Source organism: Garra rufa, chromosome 17, assembly GCF_049309525.1.
Source record: "Garra rufa chromosome 17, GarRuf1.0, whole genome shotgun sequence".
Taxonomy (NCBI): domain Eukaryota; kingdom Metazoa; phylum Chordata; class Actinopteri; order Cypriniformes; family Cyprinidae; genus Garra; species Garra rufa.
In genome coordinates this window covers 19,594,858-19,611,241 of record NC_133377.1, presented here as the reverse complement: position 1 = coordinate 19,611,241, position 16,384 = coordinate 19,594,858, and the positions used below count along the sequence as shown (strand labels likewise).

Sequence of the window (16,384 nt, the reverse complement as noted above, 5' to 3'; positions counted from 1 at the left end):
TTGAGATTTTCTCGGCCAAATATTGTCTTAACAAACCATACATCAATTGAAAGCTTATTTATTATTGGATAATTTAAAAAAATGACCCTTATGACTGGTTTTGGTTTTTGGTTATCTATTTGTTACAAAGTAAAACATTTGGGTGAACAGCTTCTAAGTAGTGATTCCATAATTTTTTGCCACGGATAGTATATATATTTAAAATCTATATTTACAATAATATGTACTATGTTATGCTATAATCTTAAATATAAGGGAATAATTTTATTTATTTATTTATTTATTTATTTATTACAATTTTTCCGTTATTAAAATGAGCTCAGTGACCTACAGCCAATCAGTTTGGCCTATTGCGTCACGTCACGGTGCGTAATTAATATTCATTATTTTGCAATTCTGGCGCCTAAAGGAAGCGTGATACATTTACGAAACGCGCTTCCGCCGGTTCCGGCTTGCCGTATGTATTCCGCTACTCTGAGGTCGAGCAGCACGTGTAGATGAGCAGTGAGTTCGAGTGTGATGTGAACACGTTTATTATTGCTTCACAACAACTGGTTTTGTCTTGTAGAGGTCGTTGTAGATCTGTCGCATCAGGCCAGTCGAGTATTTTACGCTAGGTATCCAAATATCTGATCTTCTAGTCACCTGGTAAGTTGAGCTTTGTTGTGGAAAGCGTGTTCGTGAAGAATGCTAGAGACAACAGACTACAATACTATATACAAAAATGAAACCATCTTGTTTATTCAAACTATAATATTTGGGATTGTAACGGTATTCTATATAAATGTGTTACAAACTTATGTTATGTTATTGTTAGCACATGGTACATGTCACATGCTTGAATATCAATATATCTGAATCTAAACGATTGTCTGTGTTTACAGGTGAAAGATATGTTGCTATCCTTGACAAAAATGTTAATCATACTTTATTATGGCACCTTGGCAACTATAGTTTCCGTCGAAATGCTCTAGTTGTTTAATACAGTCCTTCTTCAAACAAGTTAAAACAGGGCTAACGTTACTTTTAACAATTTATCTTTTTTCATTTGAGGATCTTCTATATATATTTACAGTGGTACTCAAAAAGACTAACGCAGTTACTTTACACTGACATCAAATAATAAATTAGCAAAAGAATCTGCTCGGAAACGTATTGGAAAATCGTTAAATTGTTAAAAGTAACGTTAGACCTGTTTTATCTTGTTTGAAGTAAGGACTGTATTAAAGGAGTAGTTCACTTTCAGAACAAAAATGAACAGATAATGTACTCACCCCCTTGTCATTCAAGATGTTTATGTCTTTCTTCAGTTGTAAAGAAATGGTGTTTTTTGAGGAAAACATTTCAGGATTTCTCTCCATATAATGGACTTCTATGGTGCCCCCGAGTCTGAACTTCCGAAATGTAATTTAAATGCGGCTTTAAATGATCCAATATGAGCATTTGAGGTTAAAAAGTATATACAATGTTTTTTTTTTTTTTTTTTTTAGAAAATAACCTATCGTTTTGCTAGATAAGACTCTTTGAAGCTGCATTTCGGAAGTTCAAACTCGGGGGCACCATAGAAGTCCATTATATGGAGAGAAATCCTGAAATGTTTTCCTCAGGAAACATAATTTCCTTACGACTGAAGAAAGAAAGACATGAACATCTTGGATGACAAGGAGGTGAGTACATTATCTGTACATATTTGTTCTGAAAGTGAACTACTCCTTTAAATAACTAGAGCATTTAGATGGAAACTGTAGTTGCCAAGGTGCTGTAATAGAGTATGATTAACATTTTTGTCAAGGATAGCATCATATCTTTCACCTGTAAATGTTTGTCTTCCAGTGACTCATGCATTGAAAGCTTAGGATGTTTGTTCATCTGCATTGTGATGTTGTAAATGTCTGACTCTAGAAGATGTCTGATGAGTGTTCTCTCAGGTATTAAAAGAGAACAAAGATCATTGATTTGATATCTAGTCTACAGCATTCACAGACCTGTTTGTTTCTTCAGGGAATTGATGTTGTTGTTTCATCACTGTGTGAAGTGTTTGCTCATGAGATGGAGTTTGGCCAAGTAAATTGAGCTTTGTTAAAAGATGATGACTTTGCTTTTTAACAAGAAACAATAAAATCAGTGTCACTTTAAATTGTGCAACCTGGCTTTATGGAACTGTCATATAAACAAAAGCATGTGTTTTTATTTGTCCAGGGTATGATTAGCAGTATGAAGTATATTCTGGTGACGGGCGGTGTGATCTCAGGCATTGGGAAAGGCATTATAGCCAGCAGCGTGGGAACGATTCTCAAGTCCTGCGGCCTGCATGTCACATCCATCAAGATCGACCCGTACATCAACATAGACGCAGGAACCTTCTCACCATATGAGCACGGTAATCTCTCACAACTCATCACAGAAGCTCTGTCCACTTCTACACTGCAAAAAAAGCCTTACCTTACGTAGTATTTTTGTCTTGTTTCTAGTCAAAATATCTTAAAATTCTTAAATGAAGATTTATTTACTAGATAAGCTTAATTACATGAGATATTTAGACTTGTTTTAAGCAAAATGCACTTGACTTATTTAAGTAAAATTATCTGCTAGCGGGGTAAGTAAAATATTCTTAATTCAAAGGTATTTTACTTACCCCACTGGCAGATAATTTTACTTATTTTAAGCAATCAGCACTTCATTTTTTTTCTCCCCTGGAAATAAGGCTATATGACATTTTCAATATCTTATGACATTTTGCTTGTCTAGTAAATGCATCTTAATTTAAGAATTTTTAGATATTTTGACTAGAAGCAAGACAAACATACTAAGTAAGATAAGCCTTTTGTTGCAGTGTAATACACTGGGTTTCTACACATTTTCCATTTCAAAATCTCATACTTTTTCATAATCAAATTTCCAAACCTCTAGATTTTCAGATCGTGTTTAATAGGGCTGCAGGATAGATCGTTTCAGCATTGTCATCGCGATGTACGCGTGCGCGATAGTCACATCGTGGCAGTCACGATGCAGGGCAAAAAAATTATGTGTGTCTGATAGGGTTGGGCGATATGGCCTAAAAATAAAATCCCCAAATTTTTCACAAAAAATCCGATTTACGATTTAAATATATTTTTCACCCCTACTACTTTTAGCAGGTAAAGAAACCCCAGCTTTTCCACAATATATATATGGGCACCATATATTTTGCAATATACATCGCAACTGCATCAGTGCTTTCCACCAGGCCCCATTCTCATCACACCAGACACAGTAAATGTTTGTAAGACAAATAAATATGAAAATATATATTTTCATGCTTTTGTTTTGCAGTTACATCGTATATAGAAATATACAATTTTGAACACAGAAATATCAAATGATTTAAAAAACTGAAACGATCTGCCAGCAGGTGGTGGTAAGACACTGATTTAATTACTGAATCATATTCATTTGATTCGTTCGAACGGATGGTTCATTCAAGAATAAAGCAAGTGACTCTTTATGAATGGGAAATTGAATCATTTCACTAGATTAGTTTAAAAACGCAGGTTCATTCATAAACGAAACACCGCTGTGTTTGAATGGAGATGCGCAGCGGCTCAGATGTGACTTGTTTCAGACCACTTTTGACGACGAAATAGAGCAAAATCAGGCAATAGTGTTATAGTCAGACAATGTAAGTCACTTAATAATGACTTCTTGTTTATTTAACTGTTGTAAAAAAATCAATATCTCGTTTACAAACTCCCTTAAAAATGACTAAAAGCTGTCACTCATCTTCGTTTGCAATCTCACAAAGCTCGATTATAATAAACGAAGCTACTGCCCATTCAGTCTCTTATTTACACTCTCTACACTTGAGATACATTTGTCAACGTGCAAAACACATAGAAACCTTTGAAGCTCCACTCAGCGCAAATACAGATATGCTGGTCGGGTCAGTCGCACATGGTGCTCCTAAATATTTTTTCATAGTCGTACGCAGTAGTTTTTTTTTGCCCTTGAACGGCGGGTCGCACCATTGAGAAATTAAGTCGCACTCTAGAGCCCTGATATGCAAATAATTCGCCATTGTCTTCAATCATCTCTCTACTCTGTTTATGTGGTAAGTGAAATTGTATGTACTGTAATGTAACAGGCTAACTTGCTAGCAAGCAGCTAATCATGTCCCATTAGTGACTCGCCTTATTTTACCAGAACGCGTTATTTGTTTTCCGCTCTGAATATATACAGTGTGTGTGTATATATATATATATATATAAATATAATAGAATATTTTTATAAAAAAATCGCGATACCTCGATTTAATAAAAAATTAATTTGTCTTAAAACGTAAATTCGAAAAAATCGAAAGAATCGCCCAGCCCTAGTGTCTGATTTAAAAATTTACTTTATGTTTCTAAACTTTCTATTCAGGGATCTATATTTGTCTAAAATAAAGTAATTAACTCATGTTTAAAGGTTCTTTAAAAACTACAATGCACACGTTGCTTCACCTACTTCATGCATGCAGTCTCTGCGTGCGCACATACTCTTTGGTGCGCATGGCGAAATGAGCGCGGGACGGGAGAAAAGCGCCAAAATGGAAGATTTGGTCTCAAAAAGAAGCGCAACGTCGGTCATATGGAAGTATTTTGGATACAAAAAGGATGCTGCTGACCAAAAACAGGTGCTTTGTCGGGAGTGTCTGGCAGTTGTTGCCACAACACTGCGAATTTAAGGGACCGTTCACATGTCGCGCCTAAAAACGCGTGGAAAACGCTAGGCGCGCCGCTTTCTCCTTCTTTCCTAAGCGCTCTGTAAGTTGAGCTCCAGTGGCGTCTGCCGTTGCTAAGCAACCGTGACCTGCGCTCTCCTAAAGACGCGGAAGTTTCAGCAAAGAGAAATAAACAAAGATAAATGGATTTCCAAAACTAAAAATCGCTTGCAGTAGCTCTGCTGCTAAAAAATGTTATCCCTGTAGCAGCTATGACCAGCTGTTCCTCCATCTTGGCTAAGCTTTTAATGTTTTTCGTGAAAGGAAGTAGCTGATTTCCCTTTCATCAGGGTAAAAGCTAGCCTGGAAAAATCCAGACCCTAATCTATTAAGATTAAGGGTCTGGGATCGAGCAATGAAAACTGCCTAACTCGAGGGGCGGCACCAAGCATGCATTTGAAACACTCACTGCACACAATTGGATAACGCCACGACCAATCACAACAATACACGCTTAGCTACCAGCAGAGCTAAATGATGTTTCATTAACAAAGTTCGGGAGAAGCGCGTCAGATGCTTAGCGTAAACATCACAAGTCAATCAGCACCATAGGTTTAAATACAGCTGACTCACCTCAATTCACTCGATGGTTTATCAGTAAACCTCCACCACCCCATCTCATCACTCCGAGTTCTCGCTACTCCTATTGGGGGGTAACGTACTCTGGGTTCGGGCCACTCCCGAGCTCGGAGCCCTTCACCGGACAGCACGCCAAACATTCACTACTATTCTCCGGCTAATTATATTTAAGCGTGAACTCGTGAACTGATAGATTAAACTCTTGCCGTATCCAGTCGGCAAAACAGCAAAAACGTCCTTCTTGCAAAGGAACGATTCGAGTTTTCGGTTTTCTGTTCCTCTTTTATATGGAAAGCCAAGTCTAACTCGTTCATTGTAGCGGCCAAAGCCGTTTCAAACAACTTGTTGTTCATCTGTAGCGACAGCGATCTTTCAAAGTGTACTATATGATTCGGACGTCGCAGTGCTGTCATCATCAGCTTAGCTCGCCTCTGGCCCGCCTACATCAGATACACCGATTTGATTGGTGATTTGACAGAGACAATTCAAATTGTGCTCTCGCGACACCTCTGGATTTCCAGGGTAGGTAAAAGCAACATTCATTATTAATTTCATATTAGAGCCTTGATTTGCCTGAATTGACAGTGAATAAGGTGAGTCAAACTGTTTATGAAACTAACCAAAATAAGCTTTAAAAAGTATTTTATTTCAGGGTTTTTGATTATACTGTACTTTTAAATTTTTTTTATTCTTTGAAAATGCTTAAATTACCCCAATTATTCTTGAATTATTATTTGATTTTTAAGCAGTTCAAAACAACCTGATGAACATAAATGAATTTGTACGCATCGCAATATATATCGCAGGAAAAAAATATATTGCAATTTTTCATAAAGTAAAGCATTTTGTTCAGCTTTATATTTGGTTTATATTAGTCATCTGCAAATATTTTAATTTTCTCAGGGTTTTTTTCATTGATTTTCTCAAAGTGACAACATACAGAGCCCCTAAAATAATACAAATAAACACATAATACAGAGTTTGCACACATGCACACAAGAGACTTTTTTTTTTTATGCCCTCGAGAAACTATACACGTGCATGGGAATTTTTTTTGCATGCTTCTGCATTACTATTTCTAGTTTTATGTAACTCATCACAGCAGCTCTGTCAACAACTTCTACACTGCAAAAAAAGCCTTTATCTTACTTAGTATTTTTGTCTTGATTCTAGTCAAAATATCTTAAATGAAGATTTATTTACTAGATAAGCTAAATTACATGAGATATTTAGACTTGTTTTAAGCAAAATGCACTTGATTTATTAAAGTAAAATTATCTGCCAGTGGGTTAAGTAAACTATTCTTAATTCAAAGGTATTTTACTTACCCCACTGGCAGATAATTTTACTTATTTTAAGCAATCAGCACTTAATATTTTTCCCTTGGAAACAAGGATAAATATGACATTTTGCTTGTCTAGTAAATGCATCTTAATTTAAGAATTTTTAGATATTTTGACTAGAAACAAGACAAACTTACTAAGTAAGATAAGCCTTTTGTTGCAGTGTAATACACTGGGTTTCTACACATTTTCCATTTCAAAATCTCATACTTTTTCAGACTCAAATTTCCAAACCTCTAGATTTTCAGACCATATTTAACATAAATGGTTCATAAAGCATTTTGTTCAACTTTATATTTGGTTTATATTAGTCATCCACAAATATTTGTATTTTCTCAGGGTTTTTTCATTGATTTTCTTAAAGTGGCAACATACAGAGCCCCTAAAATAGTAAAAATAAATAAATACAGAGTTTTACATGCACACAAGAAACTTTTTTTTATGCCTTCGAGAAACTATTCACATGTGCATGGGATTTTTTTTTTGCATGCTTCTGCATTACAATTTCTAATTTTATATATCATCATCTTACTGTGAATAAAATCAAAGCATAGATGCTAGGACTGGGCGATTTTATCGATTAATTCAAATTTAATGTTTTGTCATAATTTTATTTTTTGGAAATCGAGGAATCGCAATTTTTAATAAAAATATTACAAAACGTTAGGATTAGACACTTAGAAATACACTAATATATATATATATATATATATATATATATTAGAAAAAAGGCACGGAAAACAAATAATGCAAGCCACTAAAGGGATATGATTAGCTGCGTGCTAGCAAGTTAGCCGGACCTGATCAGCATATTTGCGCTTGCGCTCAGGGGAGCTTCAAAGGTTTCTACGTGTTTTTGCAACGTAGAGTAATGTATCATGGACATATCTCACGAATCCTTTCATGAATAAAGTGTAGAGAGTGTAAATAAGAGACTGATTGTACAGTATAGCGAGCGTCGTTGATTATAATAGAGCTTTGTGATATTGCGATCCAAGATGAGTAACAGCTTATAATAATCTTTAAGGGAGTTTGTAAATGAGATATTGATTTAATACAACAGTTCAATAAACAAGAAGTCATTATTAAGTGACTTACATTGTCTGACTATAACACTATTGCCTGATTTTGCTCTATTTCGTCGTCAAAAGTGGTCTGAAACAAGTCACATCTGAGCCGCTGCGCATCTCCACTCAAACACAGCGGTGTTTCGTTTATGAATGAACCTGCGTTTTTAAACTAATCTAGTGAAATGATTCAATTTCCCATTCATAAAGAGTCACTTGCTTTATTTAGAATGAACCATCCATTCGAACGAATCAAATGAATATGATTCAGTAATTAAATCAGTGTCTTACCACCACCTGCTGGCAGATCGTTTCAGTTTTTTAAGTCATTTAATATTTCTGTGTTCAAAATTGTATATTTTTATATACGATGTAACTGCAAAACAAAAGCATGAAAATATATATTTTCATATTTATTTGTCTTACAAACATTTACTGTGTCTGGTGTGATGAGAATGGGGCCTGGTGGAAAGCGATCACTGATGCAGTTGCAATGTATATTGCAAAATATATGGTGCCCATATATATATTGTGGAAAAGCTGGGGTTTCTTTACATGCTGAAAATAGTAGGGGGGAAAAAAAATCGATTTAAATCGTAAATTGGATTTTTTTGTGAAAAAAATCAGGGATTTTATTTTTTGGCCATATCGCCCAGCCCTAATAGATGCATATAAATTAACAGAGATCCACTTGCTTAAAATTTGTCTTTTCTTATGGTAGAACCTCTAATATCAAGAACTAATGTAAACCATGACATGAAATGGGCTGATGGCATGATTTTTGCCAGTTTAAAGGTCTATAAAAAAGACTTGGTAGTGTAAAAAAGTGTTAACATTTGTCTTTCATTTGGGCAGTATGCCATATTTCAAGGACTTAGATCACTTTAATGTCAAGGCCAAGAAATAGGCTGATGGCACAATAGGTGGATCAGTGTGCATTGTCCTATATGCTAAGTTTAAAGGTTTCTTGTGTGCACAAAAAAAGTCTGTATATTTTTTCTTTTTGCAAAGTCAAGTCAAGATTATTTAAACCGCGCTTTTTACAATACAAGTTGTGTCAAAGCAACCTTACTAAATCATATTAAAATGGGAAAACAGTGTGTCGAAGGTTCTTGAGGCTACGTGATGCAGTGCTACGAGTAAAGTGAGAAGAAACCCAAAATACTTATGACCTGCTTTTTGCATAATGAAAGTACACCTTGAATTCAGTCATATTTGACAATCACTGAAGAATCACTAAACGGCTGCCGTGAAACCTCACTTCTTGTACAATACATTTATTTTCATTAAATGTATTGTATTTTTTTGATTATTATGATTAAAAGTTACAGTGGTAAATCATATTGCTTGATTACAAATCTCTACAAAAGATTATAACATGGCATAAAAGAAACAATCTGCTTGCTAAATGCAAGTATTACTGTGTATTATTTGAACAAAACCCTTACCGTAAGTGTTAGATTTTCACAAATAATTCTCAAAATACTTTTCTGTCGATCCAACTAAGCTCAATATGAATGAAATTTTGATCCGACTGAAAGATGTGGCGTAGAGAAAGAAAAGAAGACTTAGAATATTTGCTAAAAATATCAATATGTGGGTCAATATGTGGGTCAGATTACAGACAGAATCTGAAATCTGAATCTGAAATTAGTGCAATTACACGTGCCTGTGAGACCTGAGATATGTAGAGGTCATTATATCCTGGAGACTTTGGGTAACATGCAGCCTACACCCTAACCCTAGCACAGGAACCTCGCTAAAAGCCCCTCAGAACATCCCAATGACCACATAGCATTAAAACAGCGCCTTAGCAATACAACTACTCACTACTTCTATAGTAGTCACTAATCTATCTTGTGATCCAAAGGTAACTTGTATATGAATGTAGGGCTGGGCCGATAAACGATATCATATCGAATCGCGATAAAATTTATGTTAATAACGATGATAGGCTCTAGACATTTTTTGCTCGATATGGATTAATCTAAGAGCCAATCACACAGTAGAAATATGCGACAACAGCCAATCAGCGTACAGCGTGCGTGTGCACGTCAAAGTACAAAGTTCATTTCCTACCGCACTTTGCGAAGCAAAGCACCAGGACGACAAAAAAAGAGAGAGAGGAAGCAGCGACGAAAGTGAAACTAACTTCGAGTTATTATCCAAAGATGTTGAAATTGTCGACAAAAAAGGTAGCACGAATTCCGTTATATAAGTGGTTTGGCTACCTGAAAAGTGACTCTTAGCTCAGCTGAGAGTTTGGCGCGATTGTTAAAACTGAAACCGAAAGCAAAAAACGCACGCGCATTCAAAAGCAATTTTAATCCCCCCAATGCACGCAAATTAGGCTACATGACATATCTAGGCTGTTAGTAGTATGTAGGCTATGATAGGTTGTGTATGTCTATAGCTCTGTATCATGCTTGAAATATCCGTCTCTATTTGCACTTTGAATATTTAGAGAGTAGCCTACTTAGATTATGGCTGAATTGTCTGTACTTAATACGATTAAGAAAGAACCGTGTCGTAATTTTGTTATTTATACTGTAGATTGTTTCAAAATGCAGTGGTTGCCTCTAATTTAAATAGCTCAACCTATAATAGAGAAAATAAACAATTGTTAATAATAATAATAATAAATAATTGTGTTACAAATTATGTTTTTACAATAATTTTATGTTTACATTTTGTACATTTACTCTCATTTACCATACTCTGTCACAACTTTTATTTTTTTAATTTATTTTAGTAAGTTGTTTTAATTTTTAAGGCCAAATCTGTAATCTGTTTTTGTTAATAAACTATACTTTAAATGTAATTTAATGAACCCTTTCATTTTTGTGGCTTTAGTCATTGTTGGGATACTATTTTAAAGCTGGCAACATCAACAGCTTATATCGAAATATATATCGTTATCGTTCAATATGGGAAAAAAATTATCGAGATTACATTTTTGCCATATCGCCCAGCCCTATATGAATGTGATGTTTTTTGTTGTTGTGTTGTGTAGGTGAGGTGTTTGTTCTAGATGATGGAGGAGAGGTGGATTTGGATCTGGGCAACTATGAGCGTTTTCTGGACATCAGGCTCACCAAAGACAACAACCTGACCACCGGAAAAATCTACCAGTCCGTCATCAACAAAGAGCGCAGGGGAGATTACCTGGGCAAAACCGTACAGGGTGAGAAAGAGCTCTTATGTTAAAGGATTAGTTTACTTTCAGAACAAGTTCAGGATTATTTCTCTTTTCGTCTTCAACTTCAAAATAGTCCTGCGTAGCTGCAGAAGTCTTGACCCAGTGTTTACAAAGTGAACATACAAAGAAGGTGAATGTAAAACAGCGATGTAGGGTGATTTTGAAGTTGAAGACGAAAGCGAGATGGTTTGTAGCGTGATTAGCAACTTGCTAGCATGTTCCTAGCATGAGAAAAATTTAACTGAATTTGGGAAAAGAATAAAACCGAGTTTGGGAATAAAACAAATTACGTAGGGCTCTATTTATTTCATTTGTGTCTTTTGTTTTATTGCATTTATGCTTTAGTTTGTACTTGCATCTATGTTCTTATAATTAATAACAAAGATAAAATAATCAAAATTGATTATATCATGATATAAATTATTATTGTGAAATAAAATGACTATATCATGAAATCAGATTGGCTTTCTCCTTTTAGCTTTTATCAATAGGCGCGTTTCCATTACAGATTTGTGCAAAACTTTGGCGCTATTTTATAAATGTTGGTTAAAAAGTATTGGGAAATGACAACATTTCCATTAGGGATGGCGAAAACTAAAAAATTTCTTGACCGACCACCGAGCCTCATTAGCCGGTTGAAACCGGTTAACCGATTAGTTTAAAATATGGTACGCTATTTGAAATAACAGCCATTTCGAGCCGCGCCTGCAATTTCGCAACTCTGTCGCATCATCACACCGAACGCGTCTTTTAGTTCTAAAAACGCGAGGCGCACAGCACTGCCTTTTTTTTTGGTGACTTTTAATAAAAGAGCGTGCTGCGTTTTTTTATGTTGCTAAGCAACGACCAAAACAGCTGTCCTGTCAGTCAAATTAAAGGATTATAGCGCGAGCACTCTCAAATCTTAGTTTTATGCTGTTAAGTAAACTGTCATATTAGCAGAAACCCTAAATAATACAGCTCTGGGTTACCCACGATAGACACAAAAGGTTTCTCCTCTATTTCTTGCAGTCTCCGGACTTTTTAAGCAACCGTAAAATTCCGTCATCACAACAGAAGGCCCGCCTCTCCATTCATTCGATTGGACAATGGAAAAGAACGCGAATGACGTTGGGCGTTTTTCCGCTCAGAGTTGATTTTTTTTCAACTTCAGGCGCTCAGAGCGCTCCTGCAAAAACGCGAGGCGCAGGCGGTGAAAACGCGAGGCGCCTGGGGCGCATAAGCAGCGCGTAGAACGCTCACTGCCAACAGAAAACCATTCAAAAGAGGCGCCTCCAACTGCAAAAACGCGTTCGGTGTGATCGCCTACAGCGCGAAACATGAGTCCCGCAAACGCGGCGCCGAAGAGCTTGTTGTATGTAATCGTAGGACAAATGGCTCCTTAGTTTCAAATGGTTTGGGTACAAGGTGATCGCTTTGAAAATAAAGGCGTTTGTCTAGGTTAGAAGCTCATTTGAAACATTGCCACGGCTCATTTAAGAAAATGACAGCTCCGAAGAGACGCCGCTTTAGTTGAGGTAGTGCTAACCATAATAAAGAAAGATGATGATCATCATCACCTTATCGGTTACCACTGAAATGTAGATGTAATGTATTTCCAAATCTAAGCCCATCTTATGCGGAATGTTGCCTAATAGACTGCAACATGATAAAACCAATGGATAAAACAGGCACCTTCAGAATGCGTAAAAGACGCACCGGCACTTTTTTTTTTTAACCTCTTAAACTCTGTTTCAAAATGTTGCTGCTTCATTTACACGACCTTCCTCATATAGTATCAGCCCAAATATGGTCTCATTTGAAAGCTTAGAGTCTCCTCTTTACGAGGAATACCATAACTTCTAGTTTTATGATTCATAAAGTAGTAAAATTATGCTTAGAATTTATGTTGTTCCACACACAAATTTCCGCCTAACGATTGTGAAGAATTATTACAAAGAATGTGTTTTTCTTATATTTTTCACAAAACAGACAAGTCATATATCACAAGAAAGCTCTCATTCTCAAGAATCTGACCATATAAATAATTTTATTGTGTGACAAACACAGATCGAATAATCTTCAATTGAATTGCGATGTCAGAATATAATAAAAAGTGTTTCAAAATGTTGCTGCTTCATTTACATGACCTTCTTCGTATAGTATCAGCCCATAAATGATCTCATTTGAAAGCTTAGAGTCTCCTCTTTACTAGGAATACCATAACTTCTAGTTTTATGATTCATAAAGTAGTAAAATTATGCTTAGAATTTATGTTGTTCCAAACACAAATTTCCGCCTAACGATTATGAAGAATTATTACAAAGAATGTGTATTTCTTATATTTTTCTCAAAGCAGACAAGTCATATATCACAAGAAAGCTCTCTTTCTCAAGATTCTGACCATATAAATTTTATTGTGTGACAAACAGAGATCAAATAATCTTCAATCGAATCGCGATGTCAGAATATTACCTCAAGAGTAAAATGACATATTCTATAACTTTCCTCCATATTCTACTGCTTCAGTTAGCCGCAAATAGCCACAAACTAAACAAAAAGCCATTTTATCTTTTAGATTAGGATCTCTTCTTTCAAACGAGACCATTCTCACGTTTCTGCGTTGCTTCATTGCTGAGAAATCCGTTGTTTTGCCAGACGCGCTTTTCCATCCACTTGCGCTCTTATGTGTGTGCGCTCTGAGCCGCTCAAGCAGCTGCGTGTGTGTCTGCGGCCGCACTCAGAGCGTCTCAGTAGATCAGGTTTTGTGTTCATGGTTAAGTGCAAACTTAAAAACAGGGACACGTCGTAGATTATGGGGAAACCCGCCACAGCAATAATTAACTTCTCCTCTATTTTCCTTGGGAACTAATGTGGCCGGAACCAAGTTTACAGGACTGCGTTCTTTTGAAACCTCTCAGCGGTGAACTTCTACATTCCGATTGGTTGCCGCCGAGCCGCGTCATAGCTCATTACCATAAAGTTGGCCTGACTTCAACTCTCCCCGACGCCCACACCGCCCAAAACGCGCCGCGCCGCGCCGCTCTCGCCGCCGGCTCACATTGAAAATGAATGACTTCCGGCCACTTTGACGCTCTCGCCGCCGGCGGTGTGAACGCACAGTTACGGTGCGTTCACACTACAGCGTCAAATCCACGCTCAGTGCCGCTGGCAACGCTACAACGCCACTGCTTTGGGGAGTGTCTAATTTAGGGCTGAGCACACCTCTGAAAAACAATGTTCACACCCTATTTATGTTCCATTGTCTTCTTTTAACGGCGGTTCGAAAACTAAACTGTAGCATATAATGAAAACATGCAAAGTACATTTACTTTTGCTTGACTTGTTCAATAATATGTGATTTCAGCTCAGTAATCCACCAGTTTCAGAAACACGCGTCATAATCTTGCCTTGCCTACTCTTCACAGCGATTGGTTGTCGCCGGCGTTTTGCGCTCGAAATTTGCATAAAGTTGAGGAATGCCCAACCTTTTGACGCTCTCAGCCGCTCTCAACGCTTTCTCCGCGCCGCTTCCAATCCCAAAATGCACCACGCGACCGTTTACGCTCAACTTCCACATGAATGAATTGAAAATGCTCGCTTCGCCCCGCTCGCTACGTGCCAGTGTGAACGCACCGTTACACTCTCCGGCCGCCCGCTGTGCTGAACACAGCTGTGACAGTGTCATGGAGAGGTTCCGGGTCACACAAGATGCTTCGACGGTTCGGGGAATTGTGGGATATGTAGTTTTTGGACTCTTTGAGTGTAGATAAAGGCTGTGTCCAAATTCAGGGTCTGTATCCTCCTTAGGATCCTTCCTACCAGGTTGAAGGAGGAGGGGTCCTCCGAAGACCGCAAAACCTGGAAGTAGGTGGCAGTGAATTTGGACAGCCTACACTTCTTTCAGTTCCCTCCCTTCCCCGTTGCTCATATCCTGTCGCCTAGCAACCGTGACAGCGCTAAGCAAGAAGTAAGGTTATCTGTACTGCACAAAACAAAATAACTACTCTTTCATCCCTAAAAGCGTTAAAAAACACCTTCAATCACTAACAAGAAATTAGCTGTGTGTAAGGGGATATTCACACAGGCAGTAAGAAAGAAGCTAGTTTACGAAAGTGCTGTTTTTTATCATATATACATACAAATGTAAAAAAAAAAAAAGCTTAACGCTAAACCAAAGGCCAAACTAGACAACCGCTGTAAAAAAATATTTTTTGAAACGGCAGTTTTTTTTAAACTTCCATCATTACTGCCGCTTGCTTCGTCCGCCATTATATGAAAATACTGGAAGCGCTCTGCCGAAAGGAATTGTGGGATAGGTAGGACGGGAAAGGATCCACCAGACCCATCCTTCAAATTCGGGGAAAAGAAGGACGTATTTGTGGGCCGCATTTGAAGGATCCTATGAATTTGGACAGCCTTCGTCGCGGCGCTGTGGCGTAACATCCTTCAAATGAGTCCTCCGAAGGATGTAGACCCTGAATTTGGACACAGCCATAATGTCTCAGAGGAATATAGCGGTCGCCATTATCCAAAATAGACGCTAAATGAATAAATAACGGGCCGTTTCCATGGAGAGCAGAGGATCCGCGGCTCATAAGCGCGTCTATAAGTATTACAGCGCTTCTATTCAGGTTTGTTTTATTCCTATAATTACTTTGAAACGTAAAGGACACCAAAATAATCTGCTAAGCTATGTATTGAGTGTATATTGAATATTGACAATAAAGTACAGTAGGTGTTTCAGTAAATACACAGGCAAACATAAAAATGAAACATAATTCAGTCAATAATCATGAAAAGTGCTATGGTACATAGTAAAATAGTATTCTAAGGGGTAATATGCTTTATAAAACCTGTTTTTGCTAAGAAACAGAAGTATACTTTTAGGGGGAAAAAAGTGGGGAAATAGGGGTAAAAGGGGTAATGTGACTCCCTTTGGTTATAATTCAATAACTTTCAATTAGAAACTGTTATATGAAAAAATCTTTTTTCTGGTATATCCTGAGACCTAGTGGAATCAAACAAAACAATTTGCAAAGAACTGAGACACCTAAATCCTGAGTTACAGACTTTCAAAAAAACACTTTTGAAAAAAAAAATCAAAAAGCGCCTATGATTTTTTTGTTTTTATTGTAGTTTTTGAAACCTATATAATGTTATTTATAAATAATTACACTGATATTATGTAGTTTAAATGGTTTTCTATACAATGAAACCATTTTTTTTAATTTCCTCCATTGTATGTGTATAGGGGAACCATTTGAATTTAGGTAGGCCAAATGCAGGCGGAAATCCCCCAAATAGCCGCAGAGTGTAAGGGGTTAACCGACTACCGACAACTTTGACCGGTTAACGTTGATACGGTCAACCACCGGTCAAACGGTCATCGGTTAACATCCCTAATTTCCATTAACCTGTGTTTTGCGACTAAAACATATTTTTTTTCCTTTCGCTATAAGTCATGGCAGTGGATTTT

General features: G+C 36.9%; 1 protein-coding gene across 1 annotated transcript in view; it reads left to right on the top strand.

Annotated features, from left to right (window-relative positions):
- Positions 1-465: 465 nt before the first annotated feature.
- ctps1a (CTP synthase 1a) overlaps positions 466-16,384 on the top strand; it is a 47,513-nt gene continuing 31,594 nt past the window's right edge. The window contains exons 1-3 of the mRNA XM_073821721.1: positions 466-648; positions 2,200-2,380; positions 10,741-10,911. Coding sequence (XP_073677822.1) covers positions 2,203-2,380; positions 10,741-10,911 — 349 coding nt within the window. The 5' untranslated portion in view covers positions 466-648; positions 2,200-2,202. The remainder of the gene's footprint in view (positions 649-2,199; positions 2,381-10,740; positions 10,912-16,384) is intronic.